Consider the following 25,278-nt stretch of genomic DNA (forward strand, 5'->3'; position numbering starts at 1 on the left):
GACACGGCGGCAGCGCGGGGACGGTGGCACCGGGGATTGGGGGTTCGCGGCTGTGCCTGCCCAGGGACCGTCCCCGGTACCGGCGACACCGGGCGGGGCGGGGGGCGTGGTCTGCCGGTCAGTGGGCGTGGCTTGCGCTTCATGGGCGTGGTCAGACCGCTCTCCTCGCGCTTCGGGGGCGGGGCCTGATGCTCTGTGGGCGTGTCCCGCAGCCCCGCGCCTGCGCAGTGCGGTTTGTCGCGGCGTGCTGCCGCCATGTCCCCGCGGAACGGGCGCCGCACCGGAGCGCACCGGGCGCACTCGCTCGCCCGGCAGCTGAAAACCAAGCGGCGCCGGCGCGATCTGGATGAGATCCACGCGGATCTGAAGCCCGAGAACGCGGCGCGGCTGCTGCGGCAGGAGATCGACCCCGACCTGCCCGGCTGCGCGCAGTTCTACTGCCTGCACTGCGCGTGTGTGGCGGGGGGWTCCGGGGGGATYCGGGRGGATCCGGGGGGCTCCAGCCGGGGGAGGGTCCCGGTCCTGGGGGTCCATGGTTCCCGGGGGAGGTGGGGGTTGTCCTGGTCCCTCCCTGAGGCCTCCCTGGTGTCATGGGGGTCCGTGGCTTTTGGGAGAGAGGTGCTCAGGTCCCTGTCCCCTCTTGCCCTGTTCCCGCGGGTAGTCCCTGCCTCCTGGACTTGAGGGGCTCTAGCTCCCCTTGTCCTGATCTCGAGAGGGACCCTGATCCTTGTGGGGAGCTTGTCCCGGTCTCTGGGTGGATCCTGCCCCGGGTTGTGGTGGGACCCTCCCCAGCCCTGCTTTATTCTCAGAGTCCCCCTGAGCCCCCTCCTTTCACACCCCAGGCGCTACTTCGTGGACCTGAACAGCATGAAGGAGCATTTCAGATCCAAGGTGCACAAGAAGAGGTGAGAGAGAGGGGGCAGCTCCCCAGATTCCCCGGGCAGGGGCAGTTCTGGGTCAGTCCCACGGCAGGTGGGAGTCTCATCCCTCTGTGTCCCCAGGCTGAAGCAGCTGCGGGAGGCTCCGTACACGCAGGAGGAGGCTGAACGTGCYGCCGGGATGGGCTCCTACATCCCCCCGAAGAAGGTGGAGGTGCAGACCCAGCCCCTCGAGGAGGTCACCGAGATGGAGACGTCCGGCTGAGCGCGGGGATGGGCGAYTGAGGGGCCGAGTGGCTCTGTGAGGGCGTCTTTGTCCTGAACTTTGTTGTGAGAAAAATGTGCTCCAGCACAGCGTGCCAGCCAAAACCACCCCGCTCCTCCCACAGCCCCCTGGCCTGGCACTAACGAGGAGAAGGAGCCAGCAGGACCCTGGCTGCCCTCGCCGTGTGTTCCTCTTCTCCAGAAAGGGACAAGGCTATTCTCTGACTGCACTCTTGTCTCTCTGCTTTTGGAGCAGTTTCCTCTCTCTGTCCTCAGGCAGAGGTTATCCCAGCGATGCACCCATTAAAATATGTCAACTAACAGCCTGGCAGTGTTGAATTTGAGGGTGACAGTCCCGCCAAAGGGTGGGGTGACACCTCAGTGTGCTGTTCCTCATCACCCAAAGGTGGAACAGCCTTCTCCCAGAGCTGGGCAGGGTGGTGAGGCTCTCTCCTGCAGGGAGTTCCAGGCAGCTTTTTTGGGGGCAGTGTGAGTTTGAGTGGCCTCTTCATCAAGCACTGGGGTTTGCAGTGAGCAGCTGGTTTGATCCCTGAGAGGAACCCTGGTGGGAGACACATGGAGGCTCCTGTCCCCAAAAATTCAACTCCTCCAAGTGATTTCACACTGCAGGAGGGCCGGGATTGTGTGGCGTGATCAGCCTCCCTGTCTGGTGTGTGCTGGTGACCCTTAGGGGACACTGTGTGACAATGGCACCGAATTCCTGCGGAGTGGGTGTCCCCGATTCATCCCTCCTGCCAGGCTGGGCACTGGGAATGTGCTGGGAACGGAAGACAGAGAGACACCACAGCTGTGCTGGGCAGGGAAGGGTTTATTTCCAGTGTCAGGAAGGGTTTATTTCCAGTGTCAGGAAGGGTTTATTTCCAGGGTCGGGAAGGGTTTATTTCCACGCAGCCTGCCGGGATTTGTCCCCCCGGCCCGGGGGATGGAGAGCTCGGCGGGGGGGTTGCAGCCGCCATCCCAGCGCCATCCCAGCACCATCCCAGTGCCATCCCAGCGCCATCCCAGCGCCATCCCAGCGGGATGTGCGTGCCCAGGGGACACGTCACCGGCCCCGTGTCCCCCCTGCCCGTTACCTAACGGCGCTCGGCGCTGCCCTCATTCCTGTGGGGCCCGGCCACAGCGTTCCCGCAGACAGGGGGGCTCCAGCGGGGTCCCCTCTGCTTCCCTGGGGGATGGGGATGGACGCAGCTCCCGGCTCTGCCGTCCCTCTGTCCGTCCGTTCAGTCTCTGCTCTGGTGGCCGGATCCCGATGTCCCCCCGTGGCTCGGCCGGCAGCTCAGGAGATGGAAGCGGCTTCTCCGTTGTCCATCCCGGCTGCCCAAAGCGGRGACASGCGGGGACASGCGGGGACACGCGGGGACAGTCCCCATCCCCAGGGCATCCATCGCGAGCCCGGTGTGGCAGGAAGGGCTGGATGTGGCGCATGGCCGCTGGAAAACGGGCACAGCTCTGCTCGGGCATGGTGGACGGGGACCCCAACAGTGCCCCGGTGTCCCCACGGCCCCGGCAGCCCCCTCCTCACGGCTCGGGAGGGGCTTTGGCGGGGTCAGCCATTCTCCGGGCGCTGTAGAGGGACAGGCAGAGCCCGGCGGCCGCCAGCAGCAGGGCCAGGGGGGTCAGCAGCCGCCCCCCCGGCTCAGTGCCACGTCCTGCTGCCAGCTGCATCTGTGGGGACACAGAGGAGAGCAGAGGGGAGCGCTGGGGCACCCCAAAGTGCGGGAACAGGGGCCTGGGGCCACGCAATGAACATTCCCGTCACACTCGGTGGTGTAAAGGTGACGGGGGCAGATTTGTGCCACTCTGGGCATCTCGGGGGGGCTTTTGGGGTGCCCCGTGCAGCACTCGGGGGCTCCATCGGCAGCATCCTCGCTGCTGCTGTGGAGCTGGGATACAGCCGGCCATGGCTCCCGCGGCCAGCAGGCCCGGTGGGCAGCGTGGGCACCATCCTGGGGGTCCCCCCGGGCTCCCCCARCCCTGCTCACCCCTTACCTGGAGCAGACGGAAATACCCGGGGGTCAGGCGGCGGGGGCGGATGATCATGGCGCGATGGGGAGCAGCGGCACCGGGTTCTGTGGGGCGGCAGCGGCGGGGCCGGGACCCCCCAAGCCCCCGAGCGCGGTGAGGGGCTCCGTGTCTGTCGGCGGCCCCGCGGCCCCTCGGGCAGGGCGCAGGCACCGGGCGGGCGCGGAGCAGCAGCTGTCAGCCGCGATCAGCGCCCGCTGCTCCCCGGAGCGGACACGCCGGGCGGGGGGGCCAACGCCAGCCCAGGGTGGATTTGGGGGGGCTGAAGGGCTGGGCTATGGCGAACCCCTCTGCGGGCCTCTATGGGGCTGCCTCAGTTTCTCTGCCTGCAAAGGAAAGGCTGCAAGTTACGCTTGGGGTAGGGGGGTGGTGACACCCCAAAAACTCCAGGGCTGAGCAGGGGCTTCCCTCAGCTTCTTCTGGGGGTCTGTGTGGCCAAACCTTGCACCCACAGGGCACGGGGGGTTTCTCCCGCTGGGGCCACAAGTGCAGTCGGGCCTCAGCCCTCGCTGCGGGCATTGTTTGGGGGTGACACCGGCTGTCATTTGCCCGGGGGTGACACCGGTTCTCATTTCCCGGGGGGTTCCGGCTCTCATTTGCCGGGGGTGACACCGGCTGTCATTTCCCGGGGGTTACCCCGGCTCTCATTTCCCGGGGGGTTACCCCGGCTGTCATTTCCCGGGGGGTTACCCCGGCTGTCATTTCCCGGGGGTTACCCCGGCTCTCATTTCCCGGGGGGTTACCCCGGCTGTCATTTCCCGGGGGGTTACCCCGGCTGTCATTTCCCGGGGGTTACCCCGGCTCTCATTTCCCGGGGGGTTCCAGCGGCCGCGCGTCACCGTCCGGGCTGTGACTCAGGTAGTGCCTCGCCCCACGGGCCGGTCCCGGGCCGTTCCGGGCAGGCGGGCACGGGCTGAGCGGCAGCCGGGCTCGCCAATGGCACTGCGGCTCCCGGCGCAGGTGAGAGCCGCGCCCGGCGCAGGTGAGCGCCGCTCCCGCCGCTGTTCCGGCCCCGCCGCCGCTCCGGCCCCGCCGCCATGGAGCCCGTGGGCTCCTGGAGCCCCGCACAAACGGCCGCCTGGCTCCGAGGTGAGACCCTGGCAGCTCTGCGGTGAGGTGTGCCCAGCTCGGGGACCTGTGSCTGGGGGTGGCTGTACTTCCCGTTCCTCATCTGTTCTCCCTGGACGGGAATGCGGGTGGGAAGGGCGAGCTCTGGCATCCCCGCCGCTGAGATTGAGGCCGGGGGAACTCGTTGYATGGAGAGAACCCTCCCTGGGATCACCCCTGGGGTCACTGGACACTGGCAGAGGGGATTGATCTGTGGCAGGGCTGGACGCGGCAGTGCAGGGGTACCCGTTCGAGGCCTGGGGGCTCTCGGGGCCCGACCTGCTGGGGATGGACGTGGGGGTCCTGGAGGCACTGGGCGTGTGGCCCTTGGGACACCAGGAGCTGCTGCTGGAGGCTGTGGAGCAGCTCCGTAACCTGGTGAGTGCCAGGGGCTGCGGGATCCCGGGGAGGAACAGGGGAGCAGGGGATGTGGGGATTTCCTGGGCTGAAGGAGGAGGATTTGGGATCACCCTGGGCTGGRTGGAAGGGGCAGATGGGGTCATCTTGGAATGGATGGAGGTGGGGACAAAGGAGCGCCCTGGATTCTGGAGAGGGGTTTGGAGGGGACAGGGAGCAGGATATGAGGGCACTGTGGGCTGGGTGAAGGTGGGCACCTGGAGGTACTCCAGAGACCATCCATCCCTGGCCTCCCTGTCCCCCCAGGATGCAGGGCTGGCGAGCACCAGCCTGCGGACGCTGACCGAGAGGCTGCAGGAGCTGGCACAGGGCATCCAGAGCCTGGTACAGCGGGGGCTGTCAGCAGGGGATGCCCCTCAGCCGCCCTCCCTCACCCTCCTGGCCCGAGTCATCGACCTGGTCGGGGCTGCCAAGGAACTCTTCTCCTGGCTCAACAGGTCGGGGCAGTGAGGGCAGCCCTGGGTGCTGGGTGCCCCCACGGCGGGGGCTGAGCTCTCTGTGCCCCYCAGGTACCTCTTCTCCACCCTCAATGACTTTTCAGCCAGCCGGGACATCGTCCTGCTCTGTGCCCAGCTGGCAGAGCTGCTGCAGGCGGTGAGTGCCCAAGGCCATGGGGATGGGCTCGGTGCTGCAGTCCTGACCCCCCAAAGCTCTGCTGGATGGAGCTGGGGTGAGGGAGATGGGGTGCAGGGGGTCCCTGAGCTGGGATGGAGCCATTCCATCACGTTCATCACCACGTCTTGTCCCCCAGGACCTTCCCGAGGCTGAGAGGAGCAGCGGGATCCTGCGGATTGTGAGTGCTGGCTGAGGAGGAGGGGACAGGCAGGCACGGGGGTGCCAGGGCTCCCCTCACCCCTCGTTGTCACCCGCAGTGCCAGCACATCGTGGGCATCTGCCAGAGCATCGTGGGCTGCAGTCCCCCGGCGCTGCTGGACCGCAGGGCTGTGCTGCAGAGTGTGGGGCTGTCGCTGCCCCCCGGCCTGCAGRGCAGCCCCCCAATGTCCCCTGGCACCCCAGCGCTGCCCCCCRGCCTGTGGCAGAGCCCCCCAGCATCCCCTGGCACACCGACAGCGCTCCCCAGCCCATGGAGCAGCCCCCCAGGATCYCCCGACACCCCAACACCACCCTCTGATGTCGTGGGGAGCCCCCAGGCGCTCCTCTCTGCCCGGCTGGTGAGTCCCAGTGCCACTCTCTGCCTTGGCACCCCCAAACCCCTGCTCAAACCCCCATCTCGGTCCCCCAGGGCTTTGAGGTCACCTCCACCAGCTCCTGCCTGCACTTCGTGTCTGCCAGCACCTCGGAGGTGAGTGTGGGGCTGCCCCTCCCTGCCTGTCACCCCCCTGTGCCACCCTCAGTCACCCCTTTTTAGCCCTGTAGGGAACAGCCCCCACCCATGGGATCCTGGGAACCTCTCAGAGCCCTGATCTGCTCTCCCCCAGCCCAAATCACCCCATGAGTGAGCACAGCCCCATGGGGGAGCCGCCTCTGCACCCCAATCCCTGCAGCAGCTCTGGCAGGGCTGTGCAAGGTTGGGTTAATGGTTAACCCCTCTGGTTCCTCCTGAGTGGGATCAGTTTGGGAGGGGGAGAGAATCCAGGATGGGCACCCCACTCCCCTTCTGCCTCTGTCCAGGCCTTGGCTGCCCACGGGGGTCACATCCTGCCCGGAGATGAGATCGTGCAGGTCAACGAGCAGGTCGTGGTGAGTTGGGGGGACGGGGGCTCGAGGGTGGATTGGGCAGGGAAGACGTGGACAGGGAGCTGCAGGGCTGGGAGGGCTGGGGGGAAACTGGGACTGAGGTGGCGAGGATTTGGGACATGCAGGAGTTACAAACAGCAAAAAGCAGGAGCACTGGGAAAGGTCTGGGGACACGGGAGCCATTGCCAGGAGGATTTGGGGGATGTAGGATCTGTGACTGGGGTGGGGTTGGGGATGAAGCATCCCTGTGGCCAGGGCAGTGGCCCGTGGCTCACCCAGGATGTGTAGGTGGGYTGGACACCCGTCAGCCTGGCGAGGAAGCTGCTGGAGAAGGGGAACAGGGTGACTTTGGTGCTGAAGAAGATCCCCCTTGACCTGCCCAGCTCACCCCTCTCTCCCAGGCAGCAGGTGAGTGATCCCAGTGCTCCCAGTTCAGTCCCAGCGCCACACTGGGCTGTGCTGGGAACCAGGCAGAGATGCTCAGAGCTGGGCAGCTCCCATCACACTGGAGATCTCTAAAGCTCCGGGGTCCACTCCATCCACAGCCCCCGGGAGCATTTTCGGATGCTGCAGATTCCCCCGGCACCAGGAGTGGCGAGAGCCCGGGCAGCCCCATGTCCTTGACCTCCAGGTGAGCCCCATCCTGACACCCCAACACCCCAATCCGGCCAGCAGGGAGATGTTTGGGTGCATCCAGGGCCCTTTCCCAGCTCTGTTTTAGGGGAAAAGGTGCCACCAGCCTGGCAGCTGCCTTGAGCAGCCCAGAAAGCTGCCAGGAGTCTTAAGGAATTAAAAAAAAAGAAAAAAAAAGTGGGGTTTTGTAATTCATTCACTCGGTAACGTTTTAGTGGGGTTGGAACTATATTTAGACATGACCCTTCTCCTCTCCCGGAATGGAAAGGCGTGCGTGGAGCCAACGGCAGCGCGTTGGGGAGGCCGGTGCAACTGAGCTGGAGCTCTGCCCCCACAGCCCCTCCAGCCCCGCTCCCGGTGCAGGGCGAGCCCAGGGTGCCCCAGYCCCGGGTTTATCGGGGCACCCCCGCACAACTCGGGGAGATTTGGGGCTCACGGGTCCCGTTTTTCTCCCAGTGTTGCGGCCGATTTGGACTCGGGACCAGACTCTGCCCCGGATCCCGTCACTGACGAGGAGGAGGAGGAGGAGGAGGACGAGCGGGACCTGAGGCTGCCCGGGGCAGCTGTGGWGGAGCCGCYGGGACTGTCGGGACTGTCGGGACTGTCGGGACRGGGTAGGATGGCAGCAGAGGCTGTCTGGGAATGGAGCAGTTCCCCCAGGATGTGAGGCTGCAGCCCTGCTCGCTGTTCACAGGTGCTGCAGAGCTGTGGGACAGTGGCAGCCCCCCGAGAACCCCCCTGGACACCCCCCTGGGCACCTCCCCGGGCACCCCTGCTGCCACCGGAGCCTGTGGCACAGAGCTGAGCCCCACGGCAGAGCCCAGCAGAGCAGAGCCCAGGCAGCTCCCTGAGGAGGTGAGAGCTGGGGGGGACATGCTGGGAGGGTGCCAGAGGATCCCCCGTGAGTTGGGGTCCCTAAAGGGGTCCCTAAAGGGGTCTCTAAAGGGCTGTGCGTGCTGCCCTGCCCTCACCCCCTGCACTGTCACTAAATTCTCATCTCTGTCTCCTCAGGGCAGCCCCCCGACAGGACGCAGACCAAAGGGTGAGCAGAGCCCCCCTGAATGGGGCTGGGGCTGTCCAAGGGGGGCTCTGCTCCCCCTTCCCTCTCCTGACACCCCCAATCTGTGGTGCAGGAGTGGCGACCAGGCTGAGCCGCCGGCGGGTCTCGTGCCGGGACCTGGGCCGGGTGGACTGCGATGGGTGGCTCCTCAAGAAGAAGGACCACGTGGGCTTCATGGCCCAGAAGTGGAAGCGGTGCTGGTTTGTGCTCAAGGGCCACACACTCTACTGGTACAACCACCCCAATGTGAGTGGGGGCACTGGGTGGCCTTGCCCCCTGTCTTGGCAGCCAGGATTTCCTGGGGTGGTGGCAGACACGGCTGTCCCTGTCCCYGCAGGATGAGAGGGCTGCAGGACTCATCAACGTGGCCACCTACAGCCTGGAGAGCACGAGGGAGCAGAAGAAGAAATAGTGAGTGGGGTCTGTCTCTGTTTCACCCCAGCTGGTCCCAGGGGTGCTGTCCCTAGGGCAGSTGTTTGTGCTGGGAACCACCTGCATGTCCCTGTGGGGCTGATGGGGTCCCCATGGGGTCGGTGGGGTCCCCGCAGGGCTGTCCCCTCTGCCCACACTCTGAGCTAGACCTGCTCTGTGCTCCTGGTGKTATCTGGTTTGAGGCTGAGGACTGGAGCATCTCCCATGGGAAGAGCCCAGACCCCTGGGCTGGCTTGGGATGCGGGGCTTGGGGCTGGGGAGCTTGGAGGGGGCTGGGGGCTGGCCCTGTGTCACCACAGCAGCACAGGRAGCCACCCCCTTGTCCCCAGCGTGTTCCAGCTGTGCCACCAGACCTACAAACCCTTTGTCTTCGCTGCTGAAACCTTGGCTGACCTGAGCATGTGAGTACCAGAGCCACTGGTCAGTGCTGGCCCTGCCACCCCGGGCTGGCCAGGATCCTCATCCCCCATCTGTCCATCCTTTCCCTCCCCAGGTGGGTCAGTCGACTCGTAACAGCCAAAACAAAGTACACCCTGGCCCACCAGGCAGTCCCAGACAAGGAGGAAGGTAATGGGCCCATCCTGGGCTGGGAGCTGGGGTCAGGGGGAGATGGGGAGAACTTGGCCATGGTTTGGGGGAATGTGACAAATGCTCCTTTGAGAGGGGCCCAGGGTGATTCTCAGCCCTGGGAGGGAATTTCTGTCTTCCCCCATGGCCTCCAGACTGCTACAGTGAGACAGAAGCTGAGGACCCTGAGGATGAGTCCCCCAGGCACGGATGTGACTCGGTGAGTGGCCCTGGGGGACACCCCAGGGACAGAGGGACAGAGGTTCCTTGTCTCACCTCCTGCCCTGTCTCTCCCTCAGCCAAGGAAGAGGCTGCAGAACACCCCAGAGAAGGCTCAGCTCTCCCCAGGCAGCAGCCCCCAGGGCAGCCCCCGGCCCTGCTCCCCCATGGGTATGTGCTAGAGGGGACATCTGACCCCCGTCTGTCACCTTGTGTCCCTCCCTCTTGCCTGTGGGTGTGCCGGGGGGTAACTTGAGTTGGGGTATGGACTGTGAACCATCTATGGATAAAGAAAGAGGGAAAGGGATTTTTTATGAGGGCATGGAGTGACAGAACAAGGGGGAAATGGATTTAAACTAAAAGAGTAGTTTTAGATTGGATATTGGAAGGATGGTCTTTCCTATGTGATGGCAGCTGTGGCTGCCCCTGGATCCCTGAAGTGTCCAAGGCCAGGCTGGATGGGGCTTGGAGCACCTTGGGACAGTGGGAGGTGTCCCTGCCATGGCAGGGGTGGCACTGGATGATCTTTAATGTCCCTTCCAACCGCTCTGTGATCCCACACCCTCGGGGCAGGATCATACACGGGGCAGCTCCGTGAGGTGCCCCAGTGCCCCCTCTCATTGCCCAGACCCCGCTGGCGAGGATCTGGAGAGCCTGATGCAGTGCCTGAGGCAGGGCGGGGTGTCCCTCATCGGGCAGCGGCGYTTCCTGACGCAGGAGCAGTGCCGCAAATCCTTCCTGCGGCGCAACAAGAACCCGCACATCAACGAGAGGGTGCACGCCGTGCGRGCCCTGCAGAGCACGCTCAAGGTGGGACCCCTGAACACCCCCAAAAACCCCCTGCTCACATGTGGCCTCCCCAAAACGTGTCCTTTTCTTCTTGCAGGCGAAGCTGGCGGAGCTGCAGGCGCTGGAGCAGCTGCTGGGAGAGGCTGCAGTCACCTCAGCCACGTTCAGACGCTGGAAGGAGGAGCACCAGGAGCTGTACCAGGAGCTGCGGCAGGGCTGGGCAGGGMGGCAGTGCCAGGGTGACACTGGGGACCACCATGGTGCCCACAAAGAGGCGGCTGAACCCTGACATCCCGACAGGACTCGGTGCTGTGGGAGCATGGAGGGTGTTTGTGCTGGAGATCTTGGGAAGCTCAAAGAGATTTTGGGAAGCTCAAAGAGATTTTGGGARGTTCAGCCCTCAGCAGCGCCATCCCACACAGGAAATGGCTGCTGTGACAGTCTTAATTTTCTCAAGTTCATTCTGCCTTGGCTGCAGGCTGGCAAGGGGGGATTTTCCTGRGCAATGTGCCCCTGCTGTGGTGCTGCCAGCCTGCCCAGCCGTGGGCTCTTCTGTAAATAAATGTGACTGACAGGAACTGGTTTTGCTGTGGTTTTTCTTGGTGCTGAAATCATCAAATCATGGAACTGAAGGCTGGAAAAGACCTCCAAGAACATCGAGTCCAGCTGTAACCCACCACAAGTGGTGCCCCGTTCACCACTAAACCGCGTGCCCAAGTGCCACATCCACAGGTTTTTGAACACTCCCAGTAATGGTGACTCAACCACTGCCTGGGCAGCCTGTGCCAGTGCTTTTTCCATGAAGAAATTCCTCGTGATGCCCAACACGAACATCCCCTGGTGCAATTTGAGGCCGTTTCCTCTTGTGCTGTTGTTCCTGCTGCCAGGATATCGTGAAAAGCGGGATAATCCCCTCGATCTCCCCGATCCCCCTTTCCTCCGGGCTGAATCCCCTCAGCCCCCTCAGGGCCCGCCCTACGGGTGCCGCCCGCGGTCACTCTTCCCCCGCCACAACCCGCCACTCCCTCCGCCGCGTGCGGGGGCGGGGACAGCGTTCGGGRGAGCCAATCAGAGACAGCACAGGGCGGGGACAGCGTTCGGGAGAGCCAATCAGCGACGGGACAGGGCGGGGACGGCGAGCTCGATTGGCTGCTCTGCCCTGAAGCCACGCCCCCCTGGGCCGTGCCCCGCCCTCCCGCCGGCGGAGGTAACGGTCGCGCCGCGCGGGGGTGGCGGGAGCGGCGCGGCGGCTGCAGGTGAGGGACGGAGCGGGATCCGAGCCCAGCCCTAACCCAGACCCACACGGCACCGGCACTGCCATCACCGCACCGGCATCGCCACTGCCACAGCGGTACCGTCACCGGACCCGCACCTTCAGGGACTGGCCCCCCTCAGCGACTGCTCTTTATGGCCTCCCCCTGCAGCCCCTCAGGGTTCGCCCCCGCTCCTCCTCAGGGACCGGCTCCCGCTGCAGCCCCTCAAGGACCGGCTCCCCCTGCAGCCCCTCAGGAACCTGCTCCCGTTCCAGCCCCTCAGGGACCGGCTCCCCCTGCAGCCCCTCAGGGATCTGCTCCCACTCCCCCTCAGGGACCGGCTCCCCCTGCAGCCCCTCAGGGACCGGCTCCCCCTGCAGCCCCTCAGGGACCGGCTCCCGCTCCCCCTCAGGGATCAGACCCACAAGGACCGACACCCCTTCCCCCGCCTTTTTTTTGATCAGGTCCTGATGGACGGACCCCTTCAGACTCTCAGGGACCGGGACTTCCAGCCCTTAAGAAATTAGCCATATCTATCTAACTATATCCAACTCTACCTACTAAATATACCTAAATTAACCATAATAAGCACTACACTTAGCTAGAAGTGTTTTATTTCTTTGTTGAATGAAATGCTGTGTCTGGTTTATTATTCTGTTGTATTTCCAGTGGGTCTTTTGTGTTGTGAATTCTGTATATGAACATTTTCTAGGAATTAATGTCTTCTCTGAGCTCTTTGAATCAGTTTCAAAATCTGTAAGAACTGCTGATTGAGGATTGTGCAGTTGCTCAGTGACCTCTACAGAGGGCAGAAATTACCTGGTTGAGAGAAATTTTTTGTCTCTGTAGACACAAATTCACTGTGGTGACGGGTGCTCTATAAATACCTGCCATGGGGATAACAGGTAAAAGGTGTGCCTGAATAGCTGGAGAATGGTGCAAACAGGAATTCTTCTTTCTCAGGCATAAAGAAAACCTACAAGTTTTTTTTTCTTTTTTTTTTTTAAAGTCTGTTGCTGCCAGGGAAAAAAACAGATACTTTTGTGAGGAGAAGTAATTAAATGCTAAATACTGTGTTACTCTAATGAGTAGCTGATGTGTGTGTACCCTTCACTTGATTAGCTGGATCAGGGTGTGGATTATACTCAAAATAAGATTTTTATTCATTTATTTGTTTCTCTAGATTGATAAGATGGCTGTTCCTGAGAAAGATGCAGACCTGAGGCTCCAGCAGAACAATCCATCAGGTAAGGACAGTCCTTTCTCCAAAGCCCTGCTGCTGTCAGATCCTGTTTCAGTCTCTGAGGAGASAYGTRGCCATCAAAAGATYCTTTACCAAACCTTTTTGTTCAAAAGAGTTATTCCTGAGCAAGCAGGCAAGGGTAGAGAATCATTTGATAATKAATTTCTCCATTAAGTTGATAGCTGATGAATCTGGGAGATTATGCAAAAATACCTCTTAAACTTGTCCTGTTTTGCTGTGCTGCTCTTTTTAGTCAGAGCACCAGCTGGGTGTAACATGACCAAACTAATCAATGGGAATATATAATTTACAACTTCTGCATTCTGACTTCCTTACCAAGATTGTTTTTCAGTCTCCTGTTGATATTATTTGACTTCCTTGTGCTTCCTTACATTCACTTCTGCAAAAGATTTTTTTTTTATCAGGAACACAGGGAGTGAAGCAAGGATCAGTTTGGGTTTTGGAAGCACTGCTAATTACACATGGCTAATTCGGTGTATTAAAAGGCTGTTCAATCTGTTGGCTGAAGCATAAATATSCCTRTTTTTTCTCSCCAGAGCCCAGCACTGGTCAGAAGAGCAAGTTCTTGGACAGTGAGTGGAAGACACCGATGCTGTCCATGAAGTGCCAGAGCCGTGTCAGCCGCTGTCCGAGCGTGGCCGAGAGTGCTGATGGGGGCATTGGCACCTCCTGCTCAGACAGCACTGAAGGTGATGGGCACCACTGGGGCAGAGGGTAAAATCTAGGGAGCAGAACCTGTCAGAATGTCTGCAGACTGTTTGAAATCCAGATATCTGTAATTTAACTGAGTGAGGAAGGGACTGGCTGCTTCTCTGAGCTTGGTTGTTGTCTCACTGCTGTGGTTTTRACTGACTAAAAGCCACCTTGGTTGCTTGCTGGTTCTTATTAACCAATGAGAGATTTATTAGCAAGTYWGTGKSWKAWTTTWAWTTTTTTTAAGAAACAATTTATAGATGCCTTTGTGTAGAAGTTTTTGTCACTGCAATGTAAGAGCTGAGTGCTCAGCTGGGTGCACACTATGAAATTTCTKGTCCCAGCAATGCTTTCCCCCTGTATTTTCATCTTCACTGATTCTTTTTCCAGCAATGAGGAAGTTTGTGGTGTTCCTTAAAACATTTCACACATCCATGTGTTTCAGGGAGCCTTTGGAATGAGCTGTAGATCTTAATAATGTGTGAGTGAAATGTGTGGCTGTTGCAAGTATTGCTAGAAATATTACACAAGCACACGTTTAAGTGTTCCATGACACCTCTCTCAGGATAATAAAACACCCAGCTGGCGAGTGAAGGCAGGGGAGATGATTTCCCCTTGGGAAATGTCCCTTCGGAGCACTGCTGATGTCACAGCCTTGTTTGTAAGAGCCGAGGGTGACCTGCAGCCCTGGCTGCTGCTGAGGCACGCTGAGCTCAGTACATTAGTCAGAAATGTTGTTGTGAGGACCCTCAGCACACTCAAGGAACTGATTGCAGCCCCCACACGTGATGTGCTGCTCAGGAAACTCAAATTCCTGACAGTGACACCAGGGGATAAATTTAGGGGCTGTAAAAGGAAATGGTGCTGTCTCTTCTCTTTGCCAAGGTGAACGTGCTTGCAGCTGCCTGGCAGCATGGTGTTCTCCTCAGTGGCTGARAGATTTTCTGTCCTCACTGCTCATTTTTGATGAAAGGGTTGAGTGTTTTATCATGACAGTGATTTGGTCTTTGCAGAGGCTGATTTGGGTTGTATTCAAATGGTAGTGTTTATTCATGCTTGGAGGGTACAAACAGGTGGGAGGATGACTTGTTGGAGCATCACGTGGAGATGGGCCTTTGGCCAAAGCCATGAGGAAATCAAGTGTATGTTCCTGGGAGAAACCTGGAATTACAGTGACACAGAACGTATCAGGACAAGGAGTGGGAACGGGCACTTTGCTGTTTGCCTTTCTCAGCTCTTGCTRTTGCTGTATTGAAATCTGAGAGTTGCTAAGAATAACCCCAAGTTGCCTGCAGCCAGGTTTGGTGCCCTGTTGGCAGGAGGCAGCTCTGTCTCACTTCCTGTGGCGATAGGTGAGAGCCATTGCTCCAGCTCTAGGACGGGCTCTTGCCGCAGCGTCCTGGAGGAGCTGGAAGGTCAGATCTGTGGGGTCAGCGATGCTGGAAGGTCAGATCTGTGGGGTCAGCGATGGTGGAGGCTCACCATGGGCTCAGGGAAGGCTCCTGTTAGCTCTGCTCACAGTTCAGAGTCACTGAGCTGTGGGACGGGCAGAGCAGGATCACGGGCTCAGTGCTCAGCTCAGTAAGTTTCAGCCTTTTTATTCAGCATCAAGGACTTGATTTCTAAACYTAGAGAAAGATAACCTTATTGATTTAAGATTGTGCTAGAGTAGCTTAAAAACAAGGGTTAAAAATGTGGACTGGATTAAACTTGGGYTCTTCCTGTGGTGGTAGGAAAAGGTCAGCAGGTTCCTGAAACTTGCAGTGAGGGGGAAGAAGGTGTGCCTGAGTCATGCTGCTGCTTAGGAGGACATGTTCGGTGGGAAAGGACCTGGCTTTAAAATTATTTTGGAAAGCTCACTGGAGGATTGTATTTTCAGGACTGTAATCAGAGTATCACTCTTCTTCTTTTTCCCCAGACTTTTGCAATTCCAGTAGCGGTTCCTCATTCCATCCCATCAGGAGCCAGGTGACCATTCCAACAGCCCACGTTATGCCTTCCACTCTGGGTGCCTCACCCTCCAAGCTGTGCCCTGCAGGGGACCATGGCTGCTCCCAGGGCTCTTCAAAGCCATCTGTGCCAGGCTGTGCCCCTGAGCGCCCAGGGCTCACCAGGAACGGGGACTTTAACCCCAGCAAGTCCTCTCAGGTGCCACCCAGGGATCTCCTGCATCTCTACGGGGCTTCAGGGCAAAATGGCTGCGAGCACTCCTGGCCTCCTGCTGCTGATCACACCAGGACAGAAGACACCTGGAAGTTTGACACCCCCGCCATGGAGCGCACCCTTAACCAGTCTCTGTTTGTGGACAGTCTGTGCACTGACCCYCTGCACAGGTGCCAGAAGTTCAACCCAAGCTCTGAGGCAAGCAAGGACCATTACAAGGTGCTGCCAGAGAGCAAACAGAGCCCRGGGGCCACCAGAGCCTGTGAGCCCCGGGATGGGACGTGGCCCAGCGGGAGCAGGCTGATGCCAGCAGGACTCCAGGCCAACAATTTCTTTTCCAAACCTGTKGTAACTCCCCCATCCCGAGCTTGGATGCAGGAAGGCTGCACATTACACCCTCACCAGGGTGTCTGTGAGCTCAGTGCCTGGAAACAGCAGCTGGACCAAGTGCGGATGCAGGTGGAGCAGATGCAGGTAGGCAGCTGCACTGTGACTGTGAATTTGAAACCCTTCCCATCTCTTTAGTCAGGAATCATTATCCCAGACTTAGGAAGTGAGGAGGAAAACGTCTGATGCTTCTCCCTGAGTGAGAGCAAAAGTCTCCTCATGGTGTGTTTTTACAGCTTGTGGTGTCACAGGTATTGTTTGACACGCTGCGTGTGCAGAGCAGCCCTGGATTATGTTACAGTGCTGCACCACCTGCCAGATCAAGAGCTGAAATACTCTGTCTGCTAGAAACTGTGGAGAAAAAGCATGCCAAGAGGTTCTAAACAGTTTCTAGAATATTTTTACTCTGTATCTAAGGTTGAGAAAGAGTGGTTTTGGAAAAATGCATGAAACTAGCTGCAATTTATTAGGTGGAAACGCTTTGTTTACCACCTCCCACCAGCTGTACCCTAATGGAGACAAATTGTTTCCAGCGAGCTAGCACAGTGATCTAAAATTATTTGTTAATCTCCACTTGTGCTTGGGCAAAGTTTCTTGTTCTTGGACATCACCAGAGACTGAAATAGCCGTGCCCTGGCACGCAGATGAGCACACAGTGTGCAAAATAGCTCCAGCAATGTTGCAATTACCCCTGTGGGGCACAAACCTCTCCCTTCTTGCTTTGTCTCCTCTCCCAGTTACAAAATGGAGGCACCTGCCCCCATTCCTCGATGTATTCCCCATCCCTGCCTGCACCTGACCCAGCTCAGTGGATCAATATCCTGAACTCCAATGAAAACCTGCTCAAGGAGAAAGAGCTCCTCATTGACAGGTGAGCCTTTCATACTGACATGTGGCTTAAAGACTGGTGCATTTCCATTTTGGAAAGTACCAAGGAAAGCTCATTTCTCACAGTCCCTTTTGCTCAATAATCTTGTTTTGTTGCAAAGAACAATATAATGACCTTAGAGAACAGCCTGAACTCTTCTCTCCTTCTTGGAATTAGAATGATGATCACAAARGGTTCAAATAAATTAATTTTGGTTATGATTTTYTGTGTTTTGTAAGGGATAAAGATTTCTGTTCATATTGTGATTATCTGGAAGGTCAAAACTACTGCCTTTTTTGCTTAAGGACTTTCTGGGAGCTCTTTGAGATCTTTATTTTAAATTTAGGGGTTGTGAGTTTGGGCCGGCAAACATTTCTTAGATGAGGTTAGTGGTCCACAAGCTTTTTGAAAAAGTAAGTCCTARTGAAAAGTACYTTCAGCATTTGGACTGTGAATASTTTTTTTCMCTTGAGTYATCTGCTGTCTGTTCATTTCACTCCTAAGATCCAGAGCCAAGCTGGATCCTCCAAAACATTCCAGGCTTTTCTGTTCTATCTGTAATCATTGTTGGGGGAAAGGTTTTGAAGGGAGGGGAGGGAAGAAAAGTTAATAACGATTGTAAAAAAAGTCAAAATGTTTACTTTTCAGCTGATTTCTCTGCAGGTCAGCTCCGAGTTGCAGAGTTGTCTGTCTCCTCTGCTTGTCACTGTGTGGAGCAGCAGTGCTGTGGTGGCACTGTTTGTGTTGTGTTGCTGCTCTCTATGTTTGAGAAGAGTGAATTGCCTGTTTTGTTGCAGACAAAGGCAGCACATTTCCCAGCTGGAGCAGAAGGTCCGGGAGAGTGAACTGCAGGTTCACAGTGCCCTGCTGGGCTGCCCAGCATCCTATGGAGATGTCTACATGCTGAGGATGCAGGTACAGCAGGTCTCAGTGAGATCAGGTGTTGAATYCAGTGCCACTCCTGCCTTGGTGTTTGCTAAGCAGGACTTTACAGATGCCAATTATCCCTTGTGTGGGGTTGTACCATCCCCTCTGTGCCCCCTGGGATTTCCAGCCCTGAGGTCCTTTGGTGGATTAAAGCCATGCTGGTGATGCAAACACTGGCAGCACTGCCAGTTGCTGTTTCAGAGTGTCAGATGGGCTGAGGGATGTTTGGGGAATTGGGAGAGGTGAAGACACAGCCCTGGGACTGCCAAGGGCCAGTTTGTAACTCCCCAAATTCAGGGGCTGCCTCTGCCCACAGGAGCTGCAGCGAGAGAATGCCTTCCTGAGAGCTCAGTTCACAGAGAAAACAGAATCCCTCAGCAAGGAGAACATTGAGCTGGAGAGGAAACTGGCTGCTGCAGAGGTGGATGTGAAGCTGGTCCGGGAGTCGCTGAAGGAAACRATGCTGAAACAGGCAGAGGAGTTAAAGAAACAGGAAGAAAGGGTATGATCCTGTTGCTCTGGAGATGGGAAGGCGTGTTTCCTTTGTCAGTGTAGTGCTGAGGTGAAATTTCCTGTGGCAGTCTAATTGCAGGTGTTTTCTCATCTCCTTGTAGACTATGGTTTATAAGGAAAAGCCCTTCTTTCTGCACTTAGTACCTCCTCTTTTAACAAAAAAATAAAAAGCCTGTCTTTAGCTAAATGAGCAGAAATGCTCCTGAGTTAAGGTGATCTTGTATTTTAGTGTTGTGTGGTGTGCAAAAAGCTGAATGAGTGGGCTTACAGCAGACTGAAGGATAGGTAAGGAATTATATATAAACTAAACTTGTCTGTAATTGTCCCTGCAGGTAAAGGGAAGAGACAAACACATTAACAACCTTAAAAAGAAATGYCAGAAGGAATCTGAACAAAACAGAGAGAGACAGCAGAGAATCGAGACCCTGGAACGATACCTGGCTGATCTTCCAACCCTTGAGGACCACCAGAAACAGAGTCAGAAGGTAAAACTTGCTCTGAGCTGCAAWGGTGGCTCTTCACCTTGCTCAGGTGACTTTCCTGCAGTTGCTCCCCTTTTGTTGCAGCTGAAGGAATTTGAACTGAAGGCTACAGCCCTGCAGGAAACAGTGCTGGCACTGGAAACAGAACTTGGAGATGTCCAGGCTGCTTTCAGGGAGCAAGAGATGCAGCTGGAAACCCAAAAACACAAGGAGATGGAGCTTCTGTCCACTGTGCACAGGTAGGAATCAGGAATGAGCTTCATCTGGAATTGCTGCACAAGAAAGGTGAAAAATGGTGGGCTGGGATGCAAACAGGGCAGCACTGGCATCTGATATGGATATAATTTCACTCCTTACGTTGTTTCCTTTCTTAAAGTAAGGGAAACACTGTAAATAAAGGTGTTTTTTTTTATTCCCATGGTGTCCTGCTAATTGCAGCTTGCAGGACAAGTTGCAGCAGTATGCAAAGAATGCAGAGAGAGGACCCCCTGCCCAGGATGGGGAGAGGCAGAAAATGGAATATGACTCTCTGAAGAAAGAGTGTGACTGCCTCAGGAAGGTAAGGGGCTGGCCCAATCCACAATCACACATTTTTTCTTTCCACTGAGTCACACCAGGCACGCAGATGAAATCAGGGATTTCTACAGACACAAYTGCACTGAAGCAGCAGTTCCTGGAATTCCAGACTGCAGGATTGGAAAAGCTCTTGGTGTGATAACCACACACTTTTCCAGTAATGCTGGGGAGCAGTTGCAGAATGCAGAAGYGGGGGAGAGGAAAACCACAACAATTCAATGTCTCTGGTCTGTTTTGATAAATCAGATGGTGCCTTTTATCCAMGTCCACTACTAAGAGCATCTGTGATTACAGCAGTAAATGGACAGGAAAGGRAAGGAGAGGGGATGCTGTCCTACTGAAGGAGAATTCCTGGTGGTGTTACTGGGTCTGTGTGGCCAGTTCTGATGCCTCTGTGCTTTTGATTCCAGATTGTGGACAAAAAGCAAAAGAAGATGGAGCAGCTCTCATTGCAAGTCAAGGTGAGAGGTGATGGGGAGAGACCCAGGACCTGAGAATGTGCTATGAAATGAGGTAGACTTACTGTGTCCCATGGTCTGTTCCAGAACCTGGAAGAGCAGGTGGCTCAGGAAGAGGGGACAAGCCAAGCTCTGAAAGAGGAGGCGATGAGAAGGGAAAACACTCTGCAGCAGCTCCGGACTGCTGTGAAAGAGGTCAGGGGGTGTTTGGGCTGCCTGCATGCAGCACTATAGATTGTCTTTTAGCAAGGCCCTGAATTGAGTCAGCAGCACAATCTCTYGTGCCTCCTGCCAGGGCTGTGAAAGGAGCTCTGCTCTGCTCAAGAGCAGGAGAAAGCAGGTTGTGCCTGGGGAATTTGCTCGGGATGGGCTGGAGGAGGCCGAGTTTGCCAGCTGAGGGCAGCAGAGCAGGAGGGGATGGCCAGTGCTGGGGTGCACAGCATCCTGGACTCCATGGAGGGACAGTGCCCAGACCTCAGGGACAGTGCAGTTCCACAGGCACTTCCCGTTTGCTGCAGTCCCGTGTGGGAGTGACATTTGCTCCTCTGGTCTAGGGCTGGATGCCMACCAGCTCCTGCCCTCAGTGCCCCCAACACGGGGCAGTGGCATTAAGCATGGCAGCTGTACCCTGAGTGCCCTCTAACAGCAGTGTCCGTGTGTCCAGCTGTCCGTGCAGAACCAGGACCTGATCGAGAAGAACCTGACRCTGCAGGAGCAGCTCCGGCAGGCCCAGCTGACAGCCCAGCCCCTCCCTGCTGACACAGCCCGCCTGGCCCAGCAGCTGCACGGGGAGCTGGCCAGCTGCCTGCAGGATTTACAGTCTGTCTACAGCATTGTCACCCAGAGGGCTCAGGGCAAGGACCCCAACCTCTCTCTGCTCCTGGGCATTCACTGTGAGTACAGAGCGATGGCAGAACAACCCCTTCTGTTCCCATCCTGTGGCAGAATTAACTCACACAGAGCATGGAAAGTTCTCCTTTCTGGGCTTCTGAACACTCTTTCTGTGATTGGCTTGCTTTAAAAGTACATGCTGTAATAACTGAATGTTAAGTGGAACCTCTTTTGCAAATGTGAGTTGGTTTTTCTGGCTGAGTTGCAAATGTGTGTGATCCTTGGTGAGAACTGTGTGTGAGGAAACTCCCTTTTCTGACCCCACAGCTGTGCAGTACCCTGTGAAGGAGAARGATGATCTGCTGAGCCCTGATGGACTGGCCAAGAAACTGGTGGAGGTAAAAGAGCTTCACAAAGAGGTGGAGGACTTAAGGACTGCAATATCTGACAGATACGCTCAGGACATGGGAGACAACTGCATCACCCAGTAAAGAACACTCCCCAAGTAAGACAGGAAATGAAGACTTGAAACTCTCAGGAGCCTCATGCTCCTATAACTCTAAACCTATTCAGCACTTTATCATCCCTCTGCTCGGGTACAGGATGTGTGGTTTATCTGATCTCTGAGGAATCAGGGGGKTTGTTGCCAGAAGTGTTCAGCTGCTGACTGGCTAACTGGGATAATTCAGGGCTTCGGTGTGAGGCTTTGCAGCAGCTTTGATCTCGTGCAATGTGTTCTGTGCTGTGTTTGCTGGAGCTGGTGTGGTCTCTGATGCTGGGAGATGAATTCTGATTTGCCTTCCAGGCACGTCAAATGCTGAACATGCAAATGTGACAGTTAAAATGGTGGCTAAAAGGAAACCTATGCCCTGGTCTTGCTGACAACCTCCCTGTGCAGGTCCTGTGTGACCAGTGGGACCAGAGGATTGTCTTGAGTGTTTGTGGGATATCTGGATCCCACAGGGAGGCAGGTGTGCCAGTTCCACTGCTGGCATTTCCCTCGAGGTGCTGCTGCCTTGGATTGATGGAGCAGGACCTGCTGTCCTCAGGTWAATGCAGCCAGTGGCTTTCAGCAGCCAGCATGAGCTGAGGAATAAAGCAACACTAAAAGATTCTGGAAATGCTCCCCCTGGGCACTGTGACCCCAGAAGCCTTAAGTTCCCCTGAAATAGCACTGGGAGTGGGGTGTGGTTCAGGCTGCAGAGGAAGTGGATTGATGCTGAAGTGCCTTAATGAGCTGGAAAAACCCTCTGCCCTCACACTGCTCCGTGCCTAATGCATCCACTGGCAAAGTGAGGAGCTGCTCTTCCTTCTCACAGCCTTTTAGAGCCATCACAAACAATCCTGGGGARCCCCAAATGTCTGTGGCCCCTGGCAGAGCCTCCAAGAGCCTCTGTGCCCCCAGGAATACATCTGTGCTTTACTGGGAGAAAGCCATACTGGTCCTAATGGGGAGGGGTGGCACAGAGAGCTCTTCCTGCAGGGCAGTGGCCACTTGGSTTTTGTCACAGCCCTCTCTTTSCTTCCCTGCTTCTCTTCAGGTAATRGGATTTCAGTGTGGGATCAGTTTTACTGTACCACAATCCTCCTTAACCCCAGTGACAAACTTTACAGTACTGGAACTTTGGTTTTCAGCTTGAGTTAAGAGCAAGATACCAAGTTAGAACAGGGAAAAAAATCCTGCTGCCATTTGTGCTGTTTGGTTGCTCTTGGTTCACGTTGGGGCTGTGAGCCCTGGSTTTGGCAGAAATGCTTTTGTTATTCCTTTGTGTTAAAATTAAGACCAAATCTGTTTTGTTCTCAGTGTTTGGCCACCGTGGATGATGGTGGYGAGGAATTGATTGGTTTGTCCCGCACAGGGAGCACACAGCAGAGTGTGCCTGGCAGTGTCTGTCTGTAGGTCCTGGCTGTTCTGTTCCTGGCTGTGTCTGTCCCAGGCTGCTGCTGCTGTGTACTGAGCAAAACACATTTCCAAGGCTATTTCTGAAGCTATTTCAGTTTGTCCTGACTGCTGGGAGCTCTGCTGGTTCTTAGGGGGCTGTTGAGCATCATCCCCTTCCCCCCTTTGYTTTGGGGGTGCAAGGTCTCATTCCTGGATGCTGTGGGGGGACAGGCTGTCCCTCTGCCCCGGCAGAGGTGATTTTGAGATGAGATTATTGCAGCTGAAACCACCAGAGYTGCTGCCCAGGTCTTGTGTTCTCTCCTGTGTTCCCTGATCCTCCTCCTGCACAACTGAGCCCCTCGGGCTGAGGGTGATCCCATGAGCTGTTTGCTGCTGGTGCAGGGCAAATCTTGGRCCTTTTGKTACAGAACACCCCGGGCCAGRGGGACAGGACAGTGCTCYCTCCCTGTCCCCTTCCCTGTGCCACTCACGTCCCCTCTGCTCCCCCGTGTTGTGCCCGCTCCTGCCGGGCTCTGTCTCTGTACCAGCTTCTGTCTCACCGTTTGTTTGTATCGAGTATTTGGAATACCAAATAAAGCTGCTCTGACCCACTCGTGCGAGCCCGTCCTGGCTGGGGAGGGAGCGGTTCCGGTGGCTCCCCGGTGGTTCCCGGGGCCGGTTGCGGCTCCCCGGTGGCTCCCGGTGCCCGGTGGGGCGGTGGCCGGGGCCGGTTGCGGCTCCCCGGTGGTTCCCGGTGGTGCCCGGCGGGGCGGTGGCCCGGGGCCGGTTGCGGCTCCCCGGTGGTTCCCGGTGGCTCCCGGTGCCCGGTGGGGCGGTGGCTCCCGGGGCCGGTTGCGGCTCCCCGGTGGCTCCCCGGTGGTTCCCGGTGCCCGGCGGGGCGGTGGCTCCCGGGGCCGGTCCCGCCGAGGCCGCATGCCCGAACCCGCCGGCCCCATTGGCCTCTGCAGTCACATGCCGGGCGGCGGCGGGGCCCCCGCTCCTCCCTCCATCCCTCCGTCCCTCCCTCCCTCCCTCCGAGCCGAGCCTCCCCTCCCTCCCTCCGCCGGGCTGAGCGCTGGGAGCGGCCGCGATCGCACCATGAGCACCCTCAAGGTCTACAGCACCTCGGTGACCGGCTCCCGGGAGGTGAGCGGCGGGGCCGGGCTGCGGCGGGCAGGGCAGGGCAGGGCWGGGCGCACCGGGGCCCCTCTTCCCGGGGTGGGCGTCGCTCTTCCGTGGAGCAGCGAAGCCCTCCCTCCTCCTCCCCAGTCTCGGTGTCCCCTCCCCTGCTCGCGCTGTACGGTCCCCACCTTTCCCCAAACCCACCCCTCCGTTCTGGGTGTGCCCCCACGCACGRTGGGCGCTGTGCTGAGCGAGGCTGGCACGCTGGGTGTGTGCCCACCCTTCGGGCTCATCTCCATCTCCCCATAACCTGCCTTTCCCACCCGGCTTCCAGATCAAATCCCAACAGAGCGAAGTAACCCGAATCCTCGATGGGAAGAACATCAAATACGAGCTGGTGGATATCTCCCAGGACAACGCTCTCCGGGAGGAGATGAGGGCGAAGGCAGGCAACCCCAAAGCCATCCCCCCACAGATCTTCAATGGAGACCAATACTGTGGGGTGAGGCTGGTGCTCCACGCCCGGGTTGGGTGGGGGGTGATGTCCCAACCTTGGGTTTGCTGCAGATGTTCAGGATGTAAGTTATTCCCTGTGAGGTGCAGGGACCAGGTGCTGCCAGAGTTCATTTGGGAAAAAGAGGAGCTGGACCCCAGGCTTTGGGTGGCAGTGGGGCTGTGCCCCCTTTGCCCTGTTCTTGGCACAAGCAGCTGGCGCCAGTGCTGTGAGCCACTTTRTGCCATGGGCTCAGTGAGTGACCCTGTGGTGTTTCCCTGCAGGATTACGAGCTCTTTGTGGAAGCGGTGGAGCAAAACACTCTGCAGGAATTCCTGAAGTTGGCCTGAGCCCTGCTTCCCCTGCCATCCTGGACTCTACCTGCATTCCTGAGCGCCCTCATCTCCGACCACCTTCACCTYCAGGCTGCCAGCGCTGTCCTGGCACCACGACTCGTATCCCAGCACAGGGAAAAACCCATGACCAAAACTCCTCATTGCAGCTGCCTCCAATCCCTCCTGCCTAACCCAAAATCATCTCYGAGGGATCCAAAGAAAGAGCGACGCTCGCTGCGCTTGGCCTGTGAGCAGAGCTGGGCCTGGCTCACGGCAGCTTCCAGTGCCTCTGTAAACAGCAAAACCTCCGGGGCTGTGCGAGTGCAGTGGCCCTCAGCCCCCTCCCCTGCCTCGGGAGGGAAGGGCTCAGGGCTGTGGCACTTCCCACTTCTCCCAGTTGCTGTTAAAATTGTAAATTCTGCTGCCTCACTTCCTTTTTTTTTCCCCTTTTTCCCCCTTCTTCATCTCAACCGCAGAGATTATGGCAACTAAGTAATATTTTTTTGTTGTTGTTTGTCTTAATTTAATGCAAAAGTACTGCACAGAGTAGGGGGTGTGAGCACCCACCGTGGAGGAGCTGGGGTGAAGCTGCCTGGGGGATGGATGGGGCTGAAGTGGGATCTGTGCTACTCCAGCCTTTCTTTGCCCTGAGCAGGGCTCCCTTGTGAGCATTAATGGCTCAAGGCTGCCCCAGAACAGCTGATGCTCCAGCTGGCTGATCTTTCCTCTTTGAGTTGGCTTTTTTTGCAATCCTGGACCAAGTGCATTTTGTTTTCCTGCCAAAAAGCAAGTTTATAACCAGTGTTGTCTTCCGAGATGCTATTAAATGTTACTGTACCTTTCACGTCACTGCTCTTGCGTTCTTTTAAATTTGGTTTTATTTTGGCTACAGGTTAAACATCACCCTACCTTATGGACTGTGAG

General features: G+C 57.4%; 4 protein-coding genes across 4 annotated transcripts; all 4 read left to right on the forward strand.

Annotated features, from left to right (window-relative positions):
- Positions 1-208: 208 nt before the first annotated feature.
- ZNF593 (zinc finger protein 593) lies at positions 209-1,459 on the forward strand. The gene is made up of 3 exons (XM_057382569.1): positions 209-452; positions 843-905; positions 1,002-1,459. Exons 1-3 carry the CDS (start codon positions 256-258, stop codon positions 1,141-1,143), a joined length of 402 nt encoding a protein of 133 aa, XP_057238552.1. The 5' UTR covers positions 209-255; the 3' UTR covers positions 1,144-1,459.
- Positions 1,460-4,156: 2,697 nt separating this feature from the next.
- On the forward strand, positions 4,157-10,680 carry CNKSR1 (connector enhancer of kinase suppressor of Ras 1). Its single transcript, XM_057382579.1, has 21 exons — positions 4,157-4,274; positions 4,513-4,670; positions 4,956-5,146; positions 5,219-5,303; positions 5,461-5,502; positions 5,582-5,881; positions 5,953-6,012; positions 6,342-6,410; positions 6,696-6,815; positions 6,953-7,038; positions 7,497-7,654; positions 7,735-7,895; positions 8,052-8,082; positions 8,174-8,346; positions 8,438-8,511; positions 8,862-8,933; positions 9,026-9,099; positions 9,255-9,319; positions 9,399-9,489; positions 9,947-10,128; positions 10,205-10,680. Exons 1-21 carry the CDS (start codon positions 4,223-4,225, stop codon positions 10,394-10,396), a joined length of 2,436 nt encoding a protein of 811 aa, XP_057238562.1. The 5' UTR covers positions 4,157-4,222; the 3' UTR covers positions 10,397-10,680.
- A 619-nt stretch (positions 10,681-11,299) lies between these two features.
- CEP85 (centrosomal protein 85) lies at positions 11,300-23,925 on the forward strand. The gene is made up of 15 exons (XM_057382564.1): positions 11,300-11,363; positions 12,544-12,607; positions 13,161-13,313; positions 15,236-15,954; positions 16,605-16,738; positions 17,533-17,650; positions 17,979-18,164; positions 18,508-18,660; positions 18,742-18,896; positions 19,096-19,216; positions 19,644-19,694; positions 19,779-19,886; positions 20,356-20,584; positions 20,850-21,027; positions 23,861-23,925. Exons 2-14 carry the CDS (start codon positions 12,553-12,555, stop codon positions 21,011-21,013), a joined length of 2,346 nt encoding a protein of 781 aa, XP_057238547.1. The 5' UTR covers positions 11,300-11,363; positions 12,544-12,552; the 3' UTR covers positions 21,014-21,027; positions 23,861-23,925.
- SH3BGRL3 (SH3 domain binding glutamate rich protein like 3) lies at positions 23,323-25,203 on the forward strand. The gene is made up of 3 exons (XM_057382565.1): positions 23,323-23,550; positions 23,861-24,028; positions 24,304-25,203. The coding sequence occupies exons 1-3, from the start codon at positions 23,338-23,340 to the stop codon at positions 24,367-24,369; spliced, it is 447 nt and encodes a 148-aa protein (XP_057238548.1). The 5' UTR covers positions 23,323-23,337; the 3' UTR covers positions 24,370-25,203.
- The last annotated feature ends 75 nt before the right edge of the window (positions 25,204-25,278 follow it).

This window comes from Malurus melanocephalus, unplaced genomic scaffold, assembly GCF_030028575.1.
Source record: "Malurus melanocephalus ecotype Western Australia unplaced genomic scaffold, MMel_1.1 scaffold_575, whole genome shotgun sequence".
Lineage (NCBI taxonomy): Eukaryota > Metazoa > Chordata > Aves > Passeriformes > Maluridae > Malurus > Malurus melanocephalus.

Excerpts from the sequence above, each read along its gene's own strand:
- SH3BGRL3 (XM_057382565.1), top strand. The coding sequence starts at position 23,338 with ATGCCCGAACCCGCCGGCCCCATTGGCCTCTGCAGTCACATGCCGGGC. Across the intron at positions 23,551-23,860 it reads CGGTGACCGGCTCCCGGGAG|ATCAAATCCCAACAGAGCGA; the intron begins GTGAGCGGCGGG and ends CCCGGCTTCCAG. Across the intron at positions 24,029-24,303 it reads ATGGAGACCAATACTGTGGG|GATTACGAGCTCTTTGTGGA; the intron begins GTGAGGCTGGTG and ends GTTTCCCTGCAG.